General features: G+C 46.1%; 1 protein-coding gene across 3 annotated transcripts in view; it reads left to right on the top strand.

Annotated features, from left to right (window-relative positions):
• Positions 1-15,276, top strand: part of VAMP7 (vesicle associated membrane protein 7) — a 27,070-nt gene extending 11,794 nt beyond the window's left edge. For all 3 annotated transcript variants that reach the window (XM_080554201.1, XM_080554203.1, XM_080554202.1), the window contains exons 4-8: positions 3,935-4,072; positions 8,252-8,342; positions 8,917-8,984; positions 10,856-10,948; positions 11,575-15,276. In XM_080554201.1, coding sequence (XP_080410327.1) covers positions 3,935-4,072; positions 8,252-8,342; positions 8,917-8,984; positions 10,856-10,948; positions 11,575-11,622 — 438 coding nt within the window. In that variant the 3' untranslated portion in view covers positions 11,623-15,276. The remainder of the gene's footprint in view (positions 1-3,934; positions 4,073-8,251; positions 8,343-8,916; positions 8,985-10,855; positions 10,949-11,574) is intronic.
• The last annotated feature ends 523 nt before the right edge of the window (positions 15,277-15,799 follow it).

The raw sequence follows: 15,799 nt of genomic DNA on the forward strand, positions 1-15,799 counted from the left end.
TGAGTCTAACCGGTAATGAGTGGCAAAAGCACCGTATTGTGACTGGCCCAGATGCTCCGTGCATCCTTGGCATAGACTATCTTAGAAGAGGATATTTCAAGGACCCAAAAGGGTTCCGCTGGGCTTTTGGCATAGCTGCTTTGGAGACAGAGGACATTAAACAGTTGTCTACCTTGCCTGGTCTCTCAGAGGACCCTTCTGTTGTGGGGTTGCTGAGGGTTGAAGAACAGCAAGTGCCGATCGCTACCACAACTGTGCACCGGCGGCAATATCGCACCAACCGAGACTCCCTGAGTCCCATCCATAAGCTAATTCGTCAACTGGAGAGCCAAGGAGTGATCAGCAAGACTCATTCACCTTTTAATAGTCCCATATGGCCAGTGCGAAAGTCTAATGGTGAGTGGAGACTAACAGTGGACTATCGTGGCCTGAACGAAGTCACGCCACCACTGAGTGCTGCAGTGCCGGACATGCTAGAACTCCAGTATGAACTGGAATCAAAGGCAGCCAAGTGGTATGCCACAATTGATATCGCTAATGCATTTTTCTCCATCCCTCTAGCAGCACAGTGCAGGCCACAGTTTGCTTTCACTTGGAGGGGAGTCCAATATACTTGGAATCGGCTGCCCCAGGGGTGGAAACACAGCCCTACCATTTGCCATGGACTGATCCAGTCTGCGCTGGAGCAGGGGGAAGCTCCTGAACACCTGCAGTACATCGATGACATCATTGTGTGGGGTGACACTGCAGAAGAAGTTTTCGAGAAAGGGAAGAAAATAGTCCAAATCCTTCTGAAGGCCGGTTTTGCCATAAAACAGAATAAAGTTAAAGGACCTGCACGAGAGATCCAGTTTTTAGGAATAAAATGGCAAGATGGACGCCGTCAAATCCCAATGGATGTGATCAACAAAATAACAGCTATGTCTCCACCAACTAGCAAAAAAGAAACACAAACTTTCCTAGGTGTCGTGGGGTTTTGGAGAATGCATATTCCAAATTACAGTCTGATTGTAAACCCGCTCTACCAAGTAACCCGTAAGAAGAATGCTTTTGAATGGGGCCCTGAGCAACGACAAGCCTTTGAACAAATTAAGCAGGAAATAGTTCATGCAGTAGCCCTCGGGCCAGTCCGAACAGGACCAGATGTAAAGAATGTGCTCTACACCGCAGCCGGAGAGAATGGTCCCACCTGGAGCCTCTGGCAGAAAGAACCTGGGGAAACTCGAGGTCGACCCCTGGGGTTTTGGAGTCGGGGATACAGAGGATCTGAAGCCCGCTATACTCCAACTGAAAAGGAGATATTGGCAGCATATGAAGGAGTTCGATCTGCTTCGGAAGTGGTCGGTACTGAAGCGCAGCTCCTCCTGGCACCCCGACTGCCGGTACTAGGCTGGATGTTCAAAGGAAGGGTCCCCTCTACGCATCATGCAACTGATGCTACATGGAGCAAGTGGGTTGCACTGATTACTCAGCGGGCTCGAATAGGAAACCCCAGTCGCCCAGGAATCTTGGAGGTGATTATGGACTGGCCAGAAGGCAAATACTTTGGGATATCACCAGAGGAGGAGGTGGTTCGTGCTGAAGAAGCCCCCCTGTACAACAAGCTACCGGAAAATGAGAAGAAATATGCCTTGTTCACTGACGGGTCCTGTCGTATTGTGGGAAAGCATCGGAGATGGAAAGCTGCTGTATGGAGTCCTACACGACGAGTTGCAGAAGCTGCTGAGGGAGAAGGTGAATCGAGTCAGTTTGCAGAAGTAAAAGCCATTCAGCTGGCTTTAGATATTGCTGAACGAGAAAAGTGGCCAGTTCTCTATCTCTATACTGATTCATGGATGGTAGCAAATGCCCTGTGGGGGTGGTTACAGCAATGGAAGCAGAACAACTGGCAGCGCAGGGGCAAGCCCATCTGGGCTGCGGCATTGTGGCAAGATATTGCTGCCCGGGTAGAGAACCTGGTTGTAAAGGTACGCCATGTAGATGCTCATGTGCCCAAGAATCGGGCTACTGAAGAACACCAAAACAACCAGCAGGTGGATCAGGCTGCTAAGATTGAAGTGGCTCAGGTGGACCTGGACTGGCAACATAAAGGTGAATTATTTATAGCCCGATGGGCCCATGACACCTCAGGCCATCAAGGTAGAGATGCAACCTACAGATGGGCTCGTGATCGAGGGGTGGACCTGACCATGGACACTATAGCACAGGTTATTCATGACTGTGAAACATGTGCTGCAATCAAGCAAGCCAAACGGTCAAAACCTCTTTGGTATGGAGGACGATGGCTGAAATATAAATATGGAGAGGCCTGGCAGATTGATTACATCACACTCCCTCAAACCCGCAACGGCAAGCGCCACGTACTTACAATGGTGGAAGCAACCACCGGATGGCTGGAAACATATCCTGTGCCCCATGCCACCGCCCGGAACACTATCCTGGGCCTTGAAAAGCAAGTCTTATGGCGACATGGCACCCCAGAGAGAATTGAGTCAGACAACGGGACTCATTTCCGAAACAACCTTATAGACACTTGGGCCAAAGAACATGGTATTGAGTGGGTGTATCACATCCCCTATCATGCACCAGCCTCTGGAAAAGTTGAACGATACAATGGACTGTTGAAGACTACACTGAAAGCAATGGGTGCTGGGACATTCAAAAATTGGGATACACATTTGGCAAAGGCCACCTGGTTAGTCAATACCAGGGGATCTGCCAACCGAGCTGGACCTGCCCAATCAAACCTGTTACGCACTGTAGAAGGGGATAAAGTTCCTGTAGTGCACGTAAGAAACATGCTGGGTAAAACAGTCTGGGCTACTCCTGCCTCAGGAAAAGGCAAACCCATTCGTGGAATTGCTTTTGCTCAGGGACCTGGATGCACTTGGTGGGTAATGCAAAAGAATGGGGAGGTCCGGTGTGTACCTCAAGGGGATTTGATACTGGGTGAGAATAGCCCATGAGTTGAATTGTAGTATGTTAATTATTATATAATAATGTATGTCATCACTACCATGATTGCTATATATCATAGATGAAAATGGTGATTAATTAGAATGTATTGGACAGAGTGTAACCTGAGCATGACATAAATGGTATGGAATAAGGGGTGGATATCTGTCCTGGTTCCAGTTAGGACAGAGTTAAGTAGCTCATAGTAGCTGGTAGGGTGCTATGTTTTGGATTAGGATGAGAAGAGCGCTGATAACATGCTGATGTTTTAATTGTTGCAGAGCAGTGTTTACACCAGGCCAAGGACTTTTCGGCTTCTTGCTCTGTCCTGCCAGCGAGCAGGCTGGGGGTGCAGCAGGAGCTGGGAGGGGACAGACCCAGGACAGCTGACCCAAACTGGCCAAAGGGGTATTCCATACCATCTGACGTCATGCTAAACAATATATAGGGGTGGCTGGCCGGGGTGGGGGGGCCGGCTGCTCGGGAATAGGCTGGGCATCGGTCAGCGGGTGGTGAGCAATTGCATTGTGCATCACTTGTTTTCTTACACATTATTATTGTTAATACTATTACCATTATCACTATTATTATTATTATTGTTATTATTATTTTCCTGTCTTAATAAACTGTCTTTATCTCAACTCACAGGCTTCACTTTCCCGTTTCTCTCCCCCCATCCCAGAGAGGGAGGGGGGAGGGTGAGCGAACGGCTGTGTGGTGTTTAGCTGCCAGCCGGGTTAAACCACAACACAGGCACAGAATGAGAACTACATATACTTAAGTAATGTCTGCTTCCAGCTGATGTCCAGGAAGGTGCCTGGGATTTGGCTGCTATTGAAACCCCAGGATAACCAGTCAAATCCTGCAGTGTTGTGCACAGCATGCCTGCTAGGAACTGATAACTGTGGTTTCTTTGGCTTCATGCCCCGTACGCTTCGTTATCTAACTGACTGGATGCGGTCTGCTCTCTCCCTTTTAGGACTTCGAACGTTCCAGAGCCTTCAACTTCCTGAATGAAATCAAGAAGAGATTTCAGACCACGTATGGCTCAAGAGCACAGACAGCCCTTCCCTATGCAATGAACAGCGAGTTCTCAAGTGTCTTAGCTGCGCAGCTGGTGAGATCTGTTGCTACATGGGATGTTGCTCTGACAAGTTAAACCTCTCCCCAGAAGGTCTTCCTGTATTTGTTCACTTGTAACCGAAGTGGCACGTTGAGACTATAAAGCCAGGGGAACTGGCTGTTTTCCCTGTGTTCTCCCTACAGCTGGGTTGCTTTACTGCTTCAGTGATTATCCACCCCAACCCCTTTTTTTTTAGTGATGCATTTGCTGTTTGCACCATATAGGTGCACTTTAGGTCTCAAAGGTAACATTTGAAATCTCAAATCTAGTTCCAGTTGACTATCCAGTCCAAGATAACGTCCCTGTCATTATGAGCAAGAAAAATGCATGTTACTCTTCCTATTGAACCAAACTTCAAAATTGAGTACCTAGCAATTGCAGACTGCCTTTCACTTCTCCCTCTTACTACATGGTAATTTGTGGCATGCTGCTGGAGTGCGATAGGGTATTTGCTCATGGTACAGCTTTCATTTCAGGAGGCAAGAAAAATGGGCTTGGGTTGCAGGCAAGTTCTATGTACAGAATCACGGTAGGCTCACCAGCTAGCTTGCACAGGTGCTCCAAGGACTTCCATTCCCAAGACAGCAGCTTAAACAGGAGGACAGATGTGCTAGGATTTTACTTGGAGCCTCCAAACCGCAGAAGCTGGGGCATGTATCTGTGTCACCCTCAACTCACACTTTTCAGCTGGGGTTGGACTGGTGTTGAAGATGGTGCTGGATTCTGAGTCTGGAGACTGTAGACACTGTAACTTTGCAAGAAAGTGAGTAGCTCCTCCAGTAGGATTCCAGTTTGGAAGTAAGGTGAAGCCCATGCCACTGGAGTCATGAAGAATTGCATGTGAAGGGCTGTGGGAGAAAGAGCACTGCTGCAGCGCAGATGCAGTGAGGAAAGCTGCTGTCTGAAAGGGAGCTGCCAGCAGCATAGTGCATCTTCTTGCCAAGTACTATAGTTCTTAAGAAATTGTCAGGTTTCAGAAGAGTTTATATTAGCTACCCTGTGCCTGATTGTGGAATCCTGAAGGGACAGGTTGATCTGGTCTGGAGTCCCTCTCCAACTGGAAGTGCAGAGGAATTGTGTGCTTATTTCACTCGCCACAAGAACCTGATACAGCCCTGGAGCTACTTTCACACTTTCAGAAAAGTGCTTTGCTCGCTGCTTATTTGAGGTGTGGCAAAGCCCACAGCTGCCAGACGGAGATTTCAAATACCAATATTGATTTGTGTTTTATTCACAGCAGTGTATGGGTATAGCTTCTGAAGTATTTCAGTGCACAGCATAGTGTTTGCATTTTCCTTCACCCTCTGTAGAATGAGATGAGCTGCATTTCAGAGCTTTACTTTTTTTTCGTTTTCAAAGACAGCACTGACTTTATGGGTAACCTGAGTCTGCAGACAACATCCTGCCCTACTTCAGTGGGGCTTTTTGTGCTGGAAAGGAGAGGAAAGGCAGAAAGCAGTTGCTCTAGGAAAGAGGAAGGATGCTCTTAAAATATAAGGTGTTCTGGTAGTGGCAATCTTGCGGTTCCTGCTTATCCCTGGTGTTTGGTTTGCAGTGGTAAAATTCAAGCACCTGCAAAGAAAAGAGTCCTGTGGAAACTTACAGGCTTGGTCGTGGTTGCTCGATGTAATGTCAAATTAGAGGAATGAAGTCAGATAGGAATAGAGACGGAATAAATAACTGCCCTGTGACTCATGATCAATAATGTTATTAGTGCACAAAGCCTCAGGCTACATGGTCTGCAAGAACAGTGTTTTTAATCTTGTTTAAAGTTCAAGTCACACTTCTGAGAGTTCTTAATTGACTACAGACAATTTCGTAAGTTGAGCAATACTATTTTTGAGACCTGTCTGAAATTAAAAGGAGGATGTCCTTGGAATATTGGCTTTCAGAGCTAGTACACAGGCTGTATCTGGGGCAGCAACAGCTGGCGCTGTACACAAGGTGTAGGAGGCTCCCCATTTGCTTTGCTGTGACTGGTGAGCATGTTTGTTTTGCTGCTGCCGTCCTTAAAGCTTGGCTTTTTTCCTGTTGATTTGCTAAAAATGCCAGATTTCATGATATTCCAGGTGCAGGAGAAGAAGTCCTTTGCTGCTGGTCTGGGAGCATAGCTTGTGTAAGTGCAAAAACCAAACAAACTTAATAACGCTCCCCAGCAGTAATAGTTGCATTTTGGGATGCAGGGTGTAGCTGGGGTTTTGACGTGGGGGACCCTGAAGGAAGGATTTGCACTCGCACTGTTGCTTCCTGAATCTTGTACTGGGGTTTGTGGAAAGAGTCATTTGTGTTGGTACCCTCAATGACGAGCAGAGGTGATTCAGAGCATGTAAAATTGCACGTAGTTTATTGCAAAAACTATTCTTTGGCTTACACAGCAGACAGAAACAAATGAATAATAAAGCCAGTGTGGCTTCAGAAGAGCCCAATGAGTTGTGCATAATAAATTAGATTCAGTCCTATCACAGATAGGAAGTTCGTTTTTTCCTTTCCACCAAGCCTTGATGTGTGGAGTCTGAAACCGAAACTACTCAAAGTGATGACTTGTCGAAATGTAAGTGATTCTCGGCTGCAGTAAGCTTAATGAATTGCCTTATCAGAAGAGCCAGGCGGTGTTCAGAGCCATGGTGGTATTACTCCTCTAAAAACCCCAGCCTTTCCATCTCTCTAAAGCATGGAGTAGAGCTGCTTTCCTTGGGTTTTGCATATTGATGAATTCCACGCATCGACTAATAAAGGTTAAGCAATAAGAGAGAGCTGTTCCCTCGGGTGGCTCTAAAACTTGCTAGGAGTAGAGCCCCTAACGATCAAGGCCTCGTAGTGTAAGAGCAGGACCGTATCGAGGTGGTTACAGAAGTAACTTGAGGATGCTGAGTGTGGAGGAAGAGACCACGTGGCAGTTTAGAGATCACGCTATTACTCAAGTGCATCGCACAGATAATGCTGAAAAGGGAGGTTACGCTTCCAGTAAAACCAGTGACCAGCTCAGAGAGTGTGCCAGTTCCGCAACTTCTCCTGAAAAAACGAACCTTTGAGTTCCTTTCAGTGCTATAGCTGTTGATTATGGCATGAGTGTATGAACGCTGTTAGAGCACTCAACTGTTGCTTTTTCCCATGTGGTCAGAAATGGATGCAAATCGAGTGCTTATTGGGGAGAAAACTGGGGCTTAAGAGGCCATGGTTGTCATGAAGTACAGCAAACATGATCTTGTCCTGGTCTCTGCTGTCAGCAAGTCTTTTAAGATGGTCTCTTAATAAGAGGTGCTTTGTGAAGGCCTTCGGATATGAGTGCAGCGGCTGCAAGTTTAGAGCAAGTTGAAGGTTTATCCATGAATTTTGTGAGAGAGACCTGTTTCCCTGGGTGAAGGAGGCTTAGGGAGCAGGGCAGTGGAGCTGTAGCTAGTATTGCTTGACTGCAGAGGACCTGCGAGGACAGCAGACTTAAAGTCAATCCAGGAATAGTAGAACTTAGTTATCTGATATGGACTTCACCTCAACTCCTCTCCTTTGCTTCTGCAAACATCGTGAGACTCCTTTTAAGCTGGGGATGTTGGCTAGTGCTTCTTCCCCCTAGCAGCCTGAACCATGTACCCACCAAAGGTTCACTGGTGATCTGCTCACATCTTTACAGGAAGAGCAGTTAGGCAGCTCGTGCTGGCCATCTCAAACAGTGCGTGGTGTTTCCAGTTCACAGGCCCTCCTCTCCTTTGTCGGAGCTCCTGCTTGATGGTCACCTACAGAGAGATGCGCTCTGCCTCGCGTGTGAAGTTGCAGGGCTCTCCTGATATGTTTCACAGAGAATTATAGAAGATGATGAAAAGTTCTGAACTATTACAAAGGCAACAAAATGGTGTGTGGGAGTGGGAACAGTGTCTTAACTTTCCTTGCTGCAAACTGATTAAACCTTCAAAAGAGGCTTTTACTTCTGGGCACTCTGGAAGTTGCAGGCACTTGTCTGCTGTGCAGCTCCTGCAGTGCAGGAGCAGATGGGCATGTGTGATCTGTAAGTGGCTGAGAAGTTGGGTTTTGTCTCCTACCTGCTTCTTGATATCTCAGGTAACTTGGAGTCTCAAATGTATGTCCTCTGTGCTGTTCAGTAGTGGCCAGGAGCTTCCCTTTTTGTTTGAAGTGCTGTGTGTATGATGCTTGCTGTCACGGACTATTCGTTTGTTACAGAAATACCACTCGGAGAGCAAGGGCACTGACCAGGTGGCAGAGACGCAAGCCCAAGTCGATGAACTTAAAGGAATCATGGTTCGAAACATAGGTACCCGGCTTCTTTTTGTGCCATGCCCTGCAGGGAGAGTTACCGTGAGCGGAGCTGATGGTGGGCTGTCCTCTCCTGACAGAATAAACTGGGGAAGAAGGAGCCGGGGGAGCTCCGAGTTTGTGAGCTGTTAATTGTTTTGGATTTGGTTCAGGGTGGCACATGGGGACAAGGAGCACTGCTTGATGGCACTGCAGAGCTTGCGATGGGGTGCGGCGTGCTCTGGACTTGGTCTCTTTGTCACTGTGGCCTTCCTGCAGCTGCTGTGAGGAAAATGTTCTCAGTGTTTTGTCCCGTTAGACTTTGGACTGGGTTTGGACAAGTCTGACCACTTGAAAATAGAGGACTAGATCTGGAACTGACCAAAATTGAGTGGGTTTAGTCCCAAAGCGTGTGAGATATGAGACTCTTCCTTAAGTACCAGTGTCTGGCAATCTGGAAGGGTTGAGGACCAATTCTTGTCTCAGACACCACTGCCAAGAGCTCCTGGCTTGCACTTGATCTTTGGGTATTAGAAGAAGCTTTTTGCACTGGGATTCTACCTACAGATACGGATTTTTCTTTCTTTCTCCAGACCTCGTGGCACAAAGAGGAGAGAAGCTGGAGTTGCTGATAGATAAAACTGAGAACCTTGTGGATTCGGTAAGGCTGGGGAAGAGCTTTAGAAATGGGGAATCTGGGGTCCTGCATCAATTGTGTTCATCGAAGAGCAGCATCTAGAGCTGCTTTTAAACAGACACTGAAGTATCAGGTTGTAAAGGCTCCCTTTCAGTGTCGGAAACAAGTCCTGTCTTATTTCCCCCCTCCTTATAGCTGTTTTACCAGCTGCATACCAGCCTTCCAGCTCCTTAACAGAATGAAGGAGTAAAGTAAGGGAGAAATGACTGAGGAGGCAAATTTAATGTAATTATAAAGCATATGCTGTCCAGTAAAATGGCCTACACTCTGGAAACTTTTCTGCCTTTTCCCTAGGAATCCCTAGACCTGACTCAGCACCTTCCTCTGCAGGGTCTAGGAGAGTGCCGGTGGGTCCTGTATGGGGCCTGGGGAGATACAAACATCTCAGAGTTGGCAAAAAGGAGTAATGCTTTAAGAGAGAGACACTAGAGAAGCTTGTGGTTACCCAGTTGGGAATACTGTCCTCCAGCACGGGGCGTTTAAATCGTACCGCTTCCTGAGATAGTGGCAGGAAGTAGTCTAAGCTCAGGTGTAATGTGTTAGACAGACTGGAATTCCTTCTTCAGTTAATCTGAAGTCACATATATACTCTCGCAGGGATTGTTTGTTGTTGGAAACCATGCAGAAAATGAAGGAATGGGACATGGCTCTAGTCTGAGTGCCTTACAGCCCAAGGGTGAGAGTGTCCTTAGAAATCCAGGACTGAAGTTTTCAAGCTTGAGACCAGTTTATTGCTCCCGTGTGAGCCTTTACCACCAGAATGCTGCACATAAACCAAGCACATCAGATTCCTCCCAGCAAGAGTAGTGGGGGCTTTGTTTTGGTAGGGGGATCTGAAGAAGCCCGTATTCAAAGTAGTCCTGTCCTCTGGACAGCCAGTCTGGGCTGAGATGAGGCACGTTGCTGCATGTCTGCACTTGGACAGTTGTCGGTATCCAGCAATCCTAGACACACCTAGAAACTTCACAGCTGGGTAAGAGAAGTGTTCCCAAAGTTCAGGTGGTGGTTGAGCCTGGAAATCAGCTTTAAATCAAAATTACAGTCAGGGATGCAGTTCTGCTTGGTATCGCCTTATCTGAAAACACTGAGGGGTGCTCTGCGGGGAAAACTTGAAAATAACCAGCAGAGTGTGCTGCTGAGCTGGCTCAGCGCAGGTTCTGCAGCCTTTCTCTGGGCAGGCATCTCCTTGCATGCATGTGAAAAACGTTGTACTAACGCAGCCTGGTGGGTGTTCAAGGTCATCTGGCAACCACTGCCTGTCTTGACTAGGTGGGGATTGCAGGATATTGGGAAGACTTGGAGCAGGACAAGCATACTGGAGGAAAGCTGTAGCATTAAAGGGTTTGTTGACTAGCCTGAGTAGATCTGCTGTTGAGTGTAGGAAATATCAGTAATTCCTTAAATATTTTGGAGCACTTCAGTTCTCCAAAGTTTGCAAGTTGAATGAGAACCCAACCAGAGGTAATCCAAGATAAACTAATCCTTGTGGGCAGCCTACAGACCTGGTGATGTTCTGCATGCTTAATTCTCCCAAGCTGAGTGTGGGAGGGCACAAACTCAAGCTGGTTCTGGACTTACTGTTAGGCTTTCTTGTCTGTTTGTTTTTTGATGTCACCCCTAAAGTAGCATGGGGAGAATTTTTCTCTTGATGCCTTTTTGGCCTTGCAGTATTCTAATTGCGGGAATTAATTACTCTGGAGGAGATAACTGTAGTGCTTTGGGTTATTACAGAGTTAGGATGGTATGGGTGTGTGCATCTTCATCTAGCTTCTTGGGATGCAGCTTTCTTTACAGCAGGTTCAGGAATGAAATAGCTGTCTTACTTTCTCTTGCAGTCGGTCACTTTCAAAACTACCAGCAGGAACCTTGCTAGAGCCATGTGCATGAAGAACCTCAAGCTCACCATTATCATCATCATTGTATCAATTGTAAGTATGGAGCTCAACAACCTGTAGCTCTTAAGTAAGGCTTAACTACTGGAAAATGCCAACAGCACGTTGCTGTCGCATGCACGCATACTTGGAATGGTCTTAGCTCTAAAACAAGTGTTACAGTGGTTGTATGGGAGGTGTGGAGAGAGGAGCATTGTGCCAGGCAGCTTTTCTTGTCCAGGCAATAGGAAAAGCTTTCTAGACAACTTTGTCTAGCTTGTAAGAACCTAAGACATTAAGCTCATGGCTCCTCCACCTCTAATGGCTTTTTAGGCCTTATTCCTGTTGGTATTTAGTGAATTAACTTGGGACGGTGTACCTCCAGCCTGTGATAAATGTAAACGGTGCTAGTGTGAGGATGCTGAAGTATAACTTCAGTTAGATACGTGAAGTACTTTGTCAGCACTGAACCCTTTGCTGGAGGACATTTCTCATCCTGTGTTGCTGCATGGATGTGGAGGAGGAGGTCTTGGTGCAAAATTTTGTAGGTCATCTGACAAGTTACTTCAGGGTGTTGATAACCGGGGGTTTGCAAACTTGTTTTGATTGCCAGGCCAAGTGAGCAGTTGACTGAAGGACAGGACTTTGTTTCTCTACTGGAGTCTACTGTTTTCTTTCCCCAGGTTATCATCTATATCATTGTATCGGCTGCCTGTGGTAAGCTTGCATAGCCAGCCTGTGTGCAGAAGTAACTGGGAGCAGTTGGTGCTGGTCAGTTGGAGATGAGAATCACAGGAGTGTGAAGAAGCAACCTACAGAATAACTCTTAATCTTTCACTACTGACACCTTCTCATTCTTCATCCCTCCAGGACTTCAGACTTCTTTGCCTTACCACCCCAAACAGGCCCAGCTGGTCACTGCTTCTGTGCAGCTGTAACCTCAAGAATGGGCTGTTTTAAATTACTTGAAGGGATTTTTTTTTGTTTTTCTGTCCCATCTACAGCCTCCTCAGCTGGGTAGGCGGTACAGCCAGCTCTGGAGGGCACGCGCATGCTTGCCCATGTGCCCCTGCAGCTTTGCACTTTCATGTGAGTGTGCAAGTGGAGAAATACAGTTTAGCAACCGTCCTACCCACAAGGATGGCACTGGAGGGTAGTTCAGGGTGGGCTGAGCCAAACTAATGGGAGAGACACAGGATGGGTGTGTGTGTTTCCATTTTCCACAAACGGTGGAGATCCAGATGCCCCTCCCTGCACATCTGGCCTCTTGCAGTGTTTCAACACGTAGCGATTGCAAGTGCAATATTGGTAGTAAGAAAATGGCTTTGGGGCTGGGCTTTATGCACTGTAAGATGTAGGTGCTGCTTCTGTATGAAATCTCGTTTTTCCTGGTGGTCTTTCTGCAGTTGGTAGGAGAGGGTGTTAGGTCACCTCAGCACTTTGAAATGGCCTCCTCTTCATCAACATTTCTTCCTCTCCCTTCCCCTTTAATTTGTGGCTAAATCAATCCAGTAAAGGAGACCGTTCCGTATAGATAAGGTTGCAATAATGCATATGCTTTGTCACCTGTTATTTCTCTTCTTCTTTTGAGGTTGGACTAAAATGAATATTAACATTCTCACTTGCTAAGGTGAAGTTGGGGGGCCAATCAAGGCCAACCTATCAATCTGGCTTAAGGTGTCTGGTATTAGCTGCTTGTGCTTCTACTCGGAAGGTTTGTTCTAAGAACTGAAGACAGAGAAGGAACAGAAGGCTGGAGTTGAATGGATGGTTACTTTCTCTATGGTCTGAAGCAGAAAAGATCTTTCAGAGGATGTAGTAACAGGTATTCCTGTGTGCAAAAAAAAATAATATATATACCCAAATCTCCAAGGCTAATAACCAAATGTAGGATCAGCTACCCTGGTAATGTGCTGCTATCAAGAGCATAGGGACCGCTCTGCCTAGCGTTGGAAGCTGTGATCGCTGTATTTTTGTCCCATCTGGATATCTGAATTGTCAGGCCACAAGCCCCAGGCAGCCCCAGGATGGGGTTGTGCAACAAGCAGGCGGGGCAGTGTGGTGGCTGGAAGTCCTGGCTGACTGGAACAGAAGCTGTTGTTGCCTGGGGTGCGAGGAGTGTGGGACTTCCATCTCATATCTTAAAGGATTATTTCCAAGAGAAGAAATGGAAACACCTGAAATCTCATAAAAGCATCAAGTGGTGTAATAAGGAAGCTGCATTGCTTTGGCACAGGGAAGTGACTTCTAATGATGGGTGGAAGCTGTGCAGGTGTGGGAAAGGGAGGCTCAGTTTGGTGACTAAATTCTGACACTTGGTGCCATGGGTTCCCTAGGCCCTGCAACACAGGCTTGCCACAGGCAGGACAGTGATATTAAATGGCTGCTCCTTCACATGCTTTGCTTGGTGTACGGTACATTGACCTTGGAGCTTTCCAGCAAGTGCCAGGTAAAAAGTTTTCCTGTAAACTTGCATGGTTATTTGGATTTGACTGATTTTACTAATGGTAATCAGATCTTGGATATCCAGAAAGTGCCAGTGGTTCTGATCAGTACTGTGGTCACTGGCCTTGGTTTCTATTTTGTGTTACGCCACTGTGAAGCAGAGAAAGACTTCCTTCCTCTTACCTGGAAGTGGATGTGGAAGAGAGCCCTTCTGCCCCTCCTTATTATCCATACAGCCTCCCCCCCCAGCTCAATGTACAATTGTGCATGTTTTAGGGATTGTTGATGGTACTGTGTTAATTTCTATGATTTGTCTTATGTACAAACACTTTTTAATGAAGACTTCCTTTTCTTTTAAAGGATGCACTGAGATATTAGTGTAAAAACAAAGTTAACCTGATTTAAATAAAATGACTGTACAGAAAGCAGGTTTCCTTAGTTCTGTGAAAGGCTGCCTGATGCTAGATGTAGACCGTTGGTAGGAGCTACTCTGTGAAACCAGTGTGTCTGTGGGGATGTGGGTCTCCCTGTGTAACACTGCAGCTCCAAGCCTGGTGTCACCCCGTGTGGCTGCTTGACAAATCACACACAGAAATCCTGCTGTGAAACAGCTCCCATGAAGTCCGTGTGTAATTTCTCAGCTTTGAGAGGATTCTGACTTAGCTTTGATGCAGGTGTTAGAGCCTGTCATGACTTGACAGTGGCTTTATTTCTGATGATGGAAAGAATCTGCTTCTTCCTGGTTTTAACTTAGAGCGTCTGTGAGTGCCTGGGACAGAGGGATGCTGAGAGATACAGGAGAGGATGCCTGCTTGCTCAGGGCACTTATGGGGGTGGAGGGAATATAAAAGGAAGTGATGATACAGGCAGTAGTGCTATCACTTGGAAGCTAAATAAAAATGTGTGTGAAAACATGTTTTAAGGCAATTTTCAGCGACATGAGATGAAACCTCTGTGTTAGGCAAAATCCCTAATAATGGATATCTTTCCTCCCTCTAGTCTTAGCTGGGAAGAACCCATCTTTTCTGGAAGAGTTTACCATACTGTGCTGGACTGATTTAGTGCAGCAGCAGCTGGTGACTAAGCTCACTGCCTTGCACTTGAGTCTCCAGGTTTAAAAAAAAAAGGCAAAAAAGCTTGGTAGCCTTTCATCTACCTCAGGAATGTTCAGTGGCTGTAGTAGTGTTAGGTGCTGGAATCAGACTCATGCATCAGTATGAGGGGGTTGGATTTCCTCTTAAACTTGCAGAAACTGTTCAAGTTCAGTTGATTGTTATCTTGGTGTGAGGTAAAGAAAACTTGCATCCTAATGATGGCTGCTAGGGCTTAGAGATGATACAGAATATTAACTCTGAATGAAGATCACCTGCTCTAAGCCTGGCTGGGAAAATGAAAGGATTGATCTTGAATTAACATCTCATTAGTTTAGTTGTTCTTTTAGAGCTGGGTTTTGTGCTTCATGCTCCTGATCTGTGGACCAAAAGCAAACATACGGTTCTCTCTGGGGAGGGATAACCATCTTCAAGTGCTTGTTGGTATCAGGTGTATATTTAAAATGCCCATGAATTCAAGCAGAAGCTAAACCTCAGAATATGGCCCTGATTAACCTTTTGGCTTGCTTCTTCTAAATTAGCCTCAGGTCTGTCTGGAAACATGTATCTAAAACTGAGTCTGTAGACAGCTGTCTTGCAGTTCACAGAAACAGTTACAAAAATCTGTTAAGCTTTATCTACAATATAATCTTACAGTATTTAAACACTTTCTCTAGAAAGCTTTTGTTCTTTATTTTCCATTAAGTACCTGATTAAATAAGTAGCAGCTGTCTGAACTTAAGAGGCTGCAGAGAAATGTAGTGCATGTAAAATGCTGGCATGCTCTTAACTTTGGAATATAAACCACAATAAAGACAAGAAAAACTCTCAAACAATAGAGAAATCTAACTGAAGTGTTGCTAGTCTCTTATTTACTTTCCCGATGCACAGAAAGATGAGTCCAATGTAACGAGGTTTCTGGTTTTTCCACCAGACAGATGTGTTAGAAAAGAACCTTCTCCACAATGGAAAAGCTTTTACAAGACCGTCCTGTAAACTTTCAAGGCTTTATCAGCAGTGGCAAGAAGCCTGTTTGTCTAACAGTAGTCATCTCTGGCCTTCTGATGTGTGGAAGGGAGGTGTTTATATTCAGAGAATGAGCAGTCGCCTTAATTCATTCTCATCTGTCTCTCTTCTGCAGTGTAACTGTGCTCATAACAAAAGCCTTCCTTTTTGCCCTTCCACTAAGTGGAACCGGCTTTGAGATTTACAAGGGGATCTCTTTCCACCCACCCCATCCCCATTTTTTGCAGCTAGAGGCTGCTCTAAAGCAGAGGAAGAGGGGTTAGTTCAGCTTCAGGAAAACTATTGTATGCAGCTATTTTATAACAGGAAAGCACTGATGTTAATTAGAACGAGCACGTGGAACATG

This window comes from Anser brachyrhynchus (assembly GCF_964034855.1).
Source record: "Anser brachyrhynchus genome assembly, chromosome: 13".
Lineage (NCBI taxonomy): Eukaryota > Metazoa > Chordata > Aves > Anseriformes > Anatidae > Anser > Anser brachyrhynchus.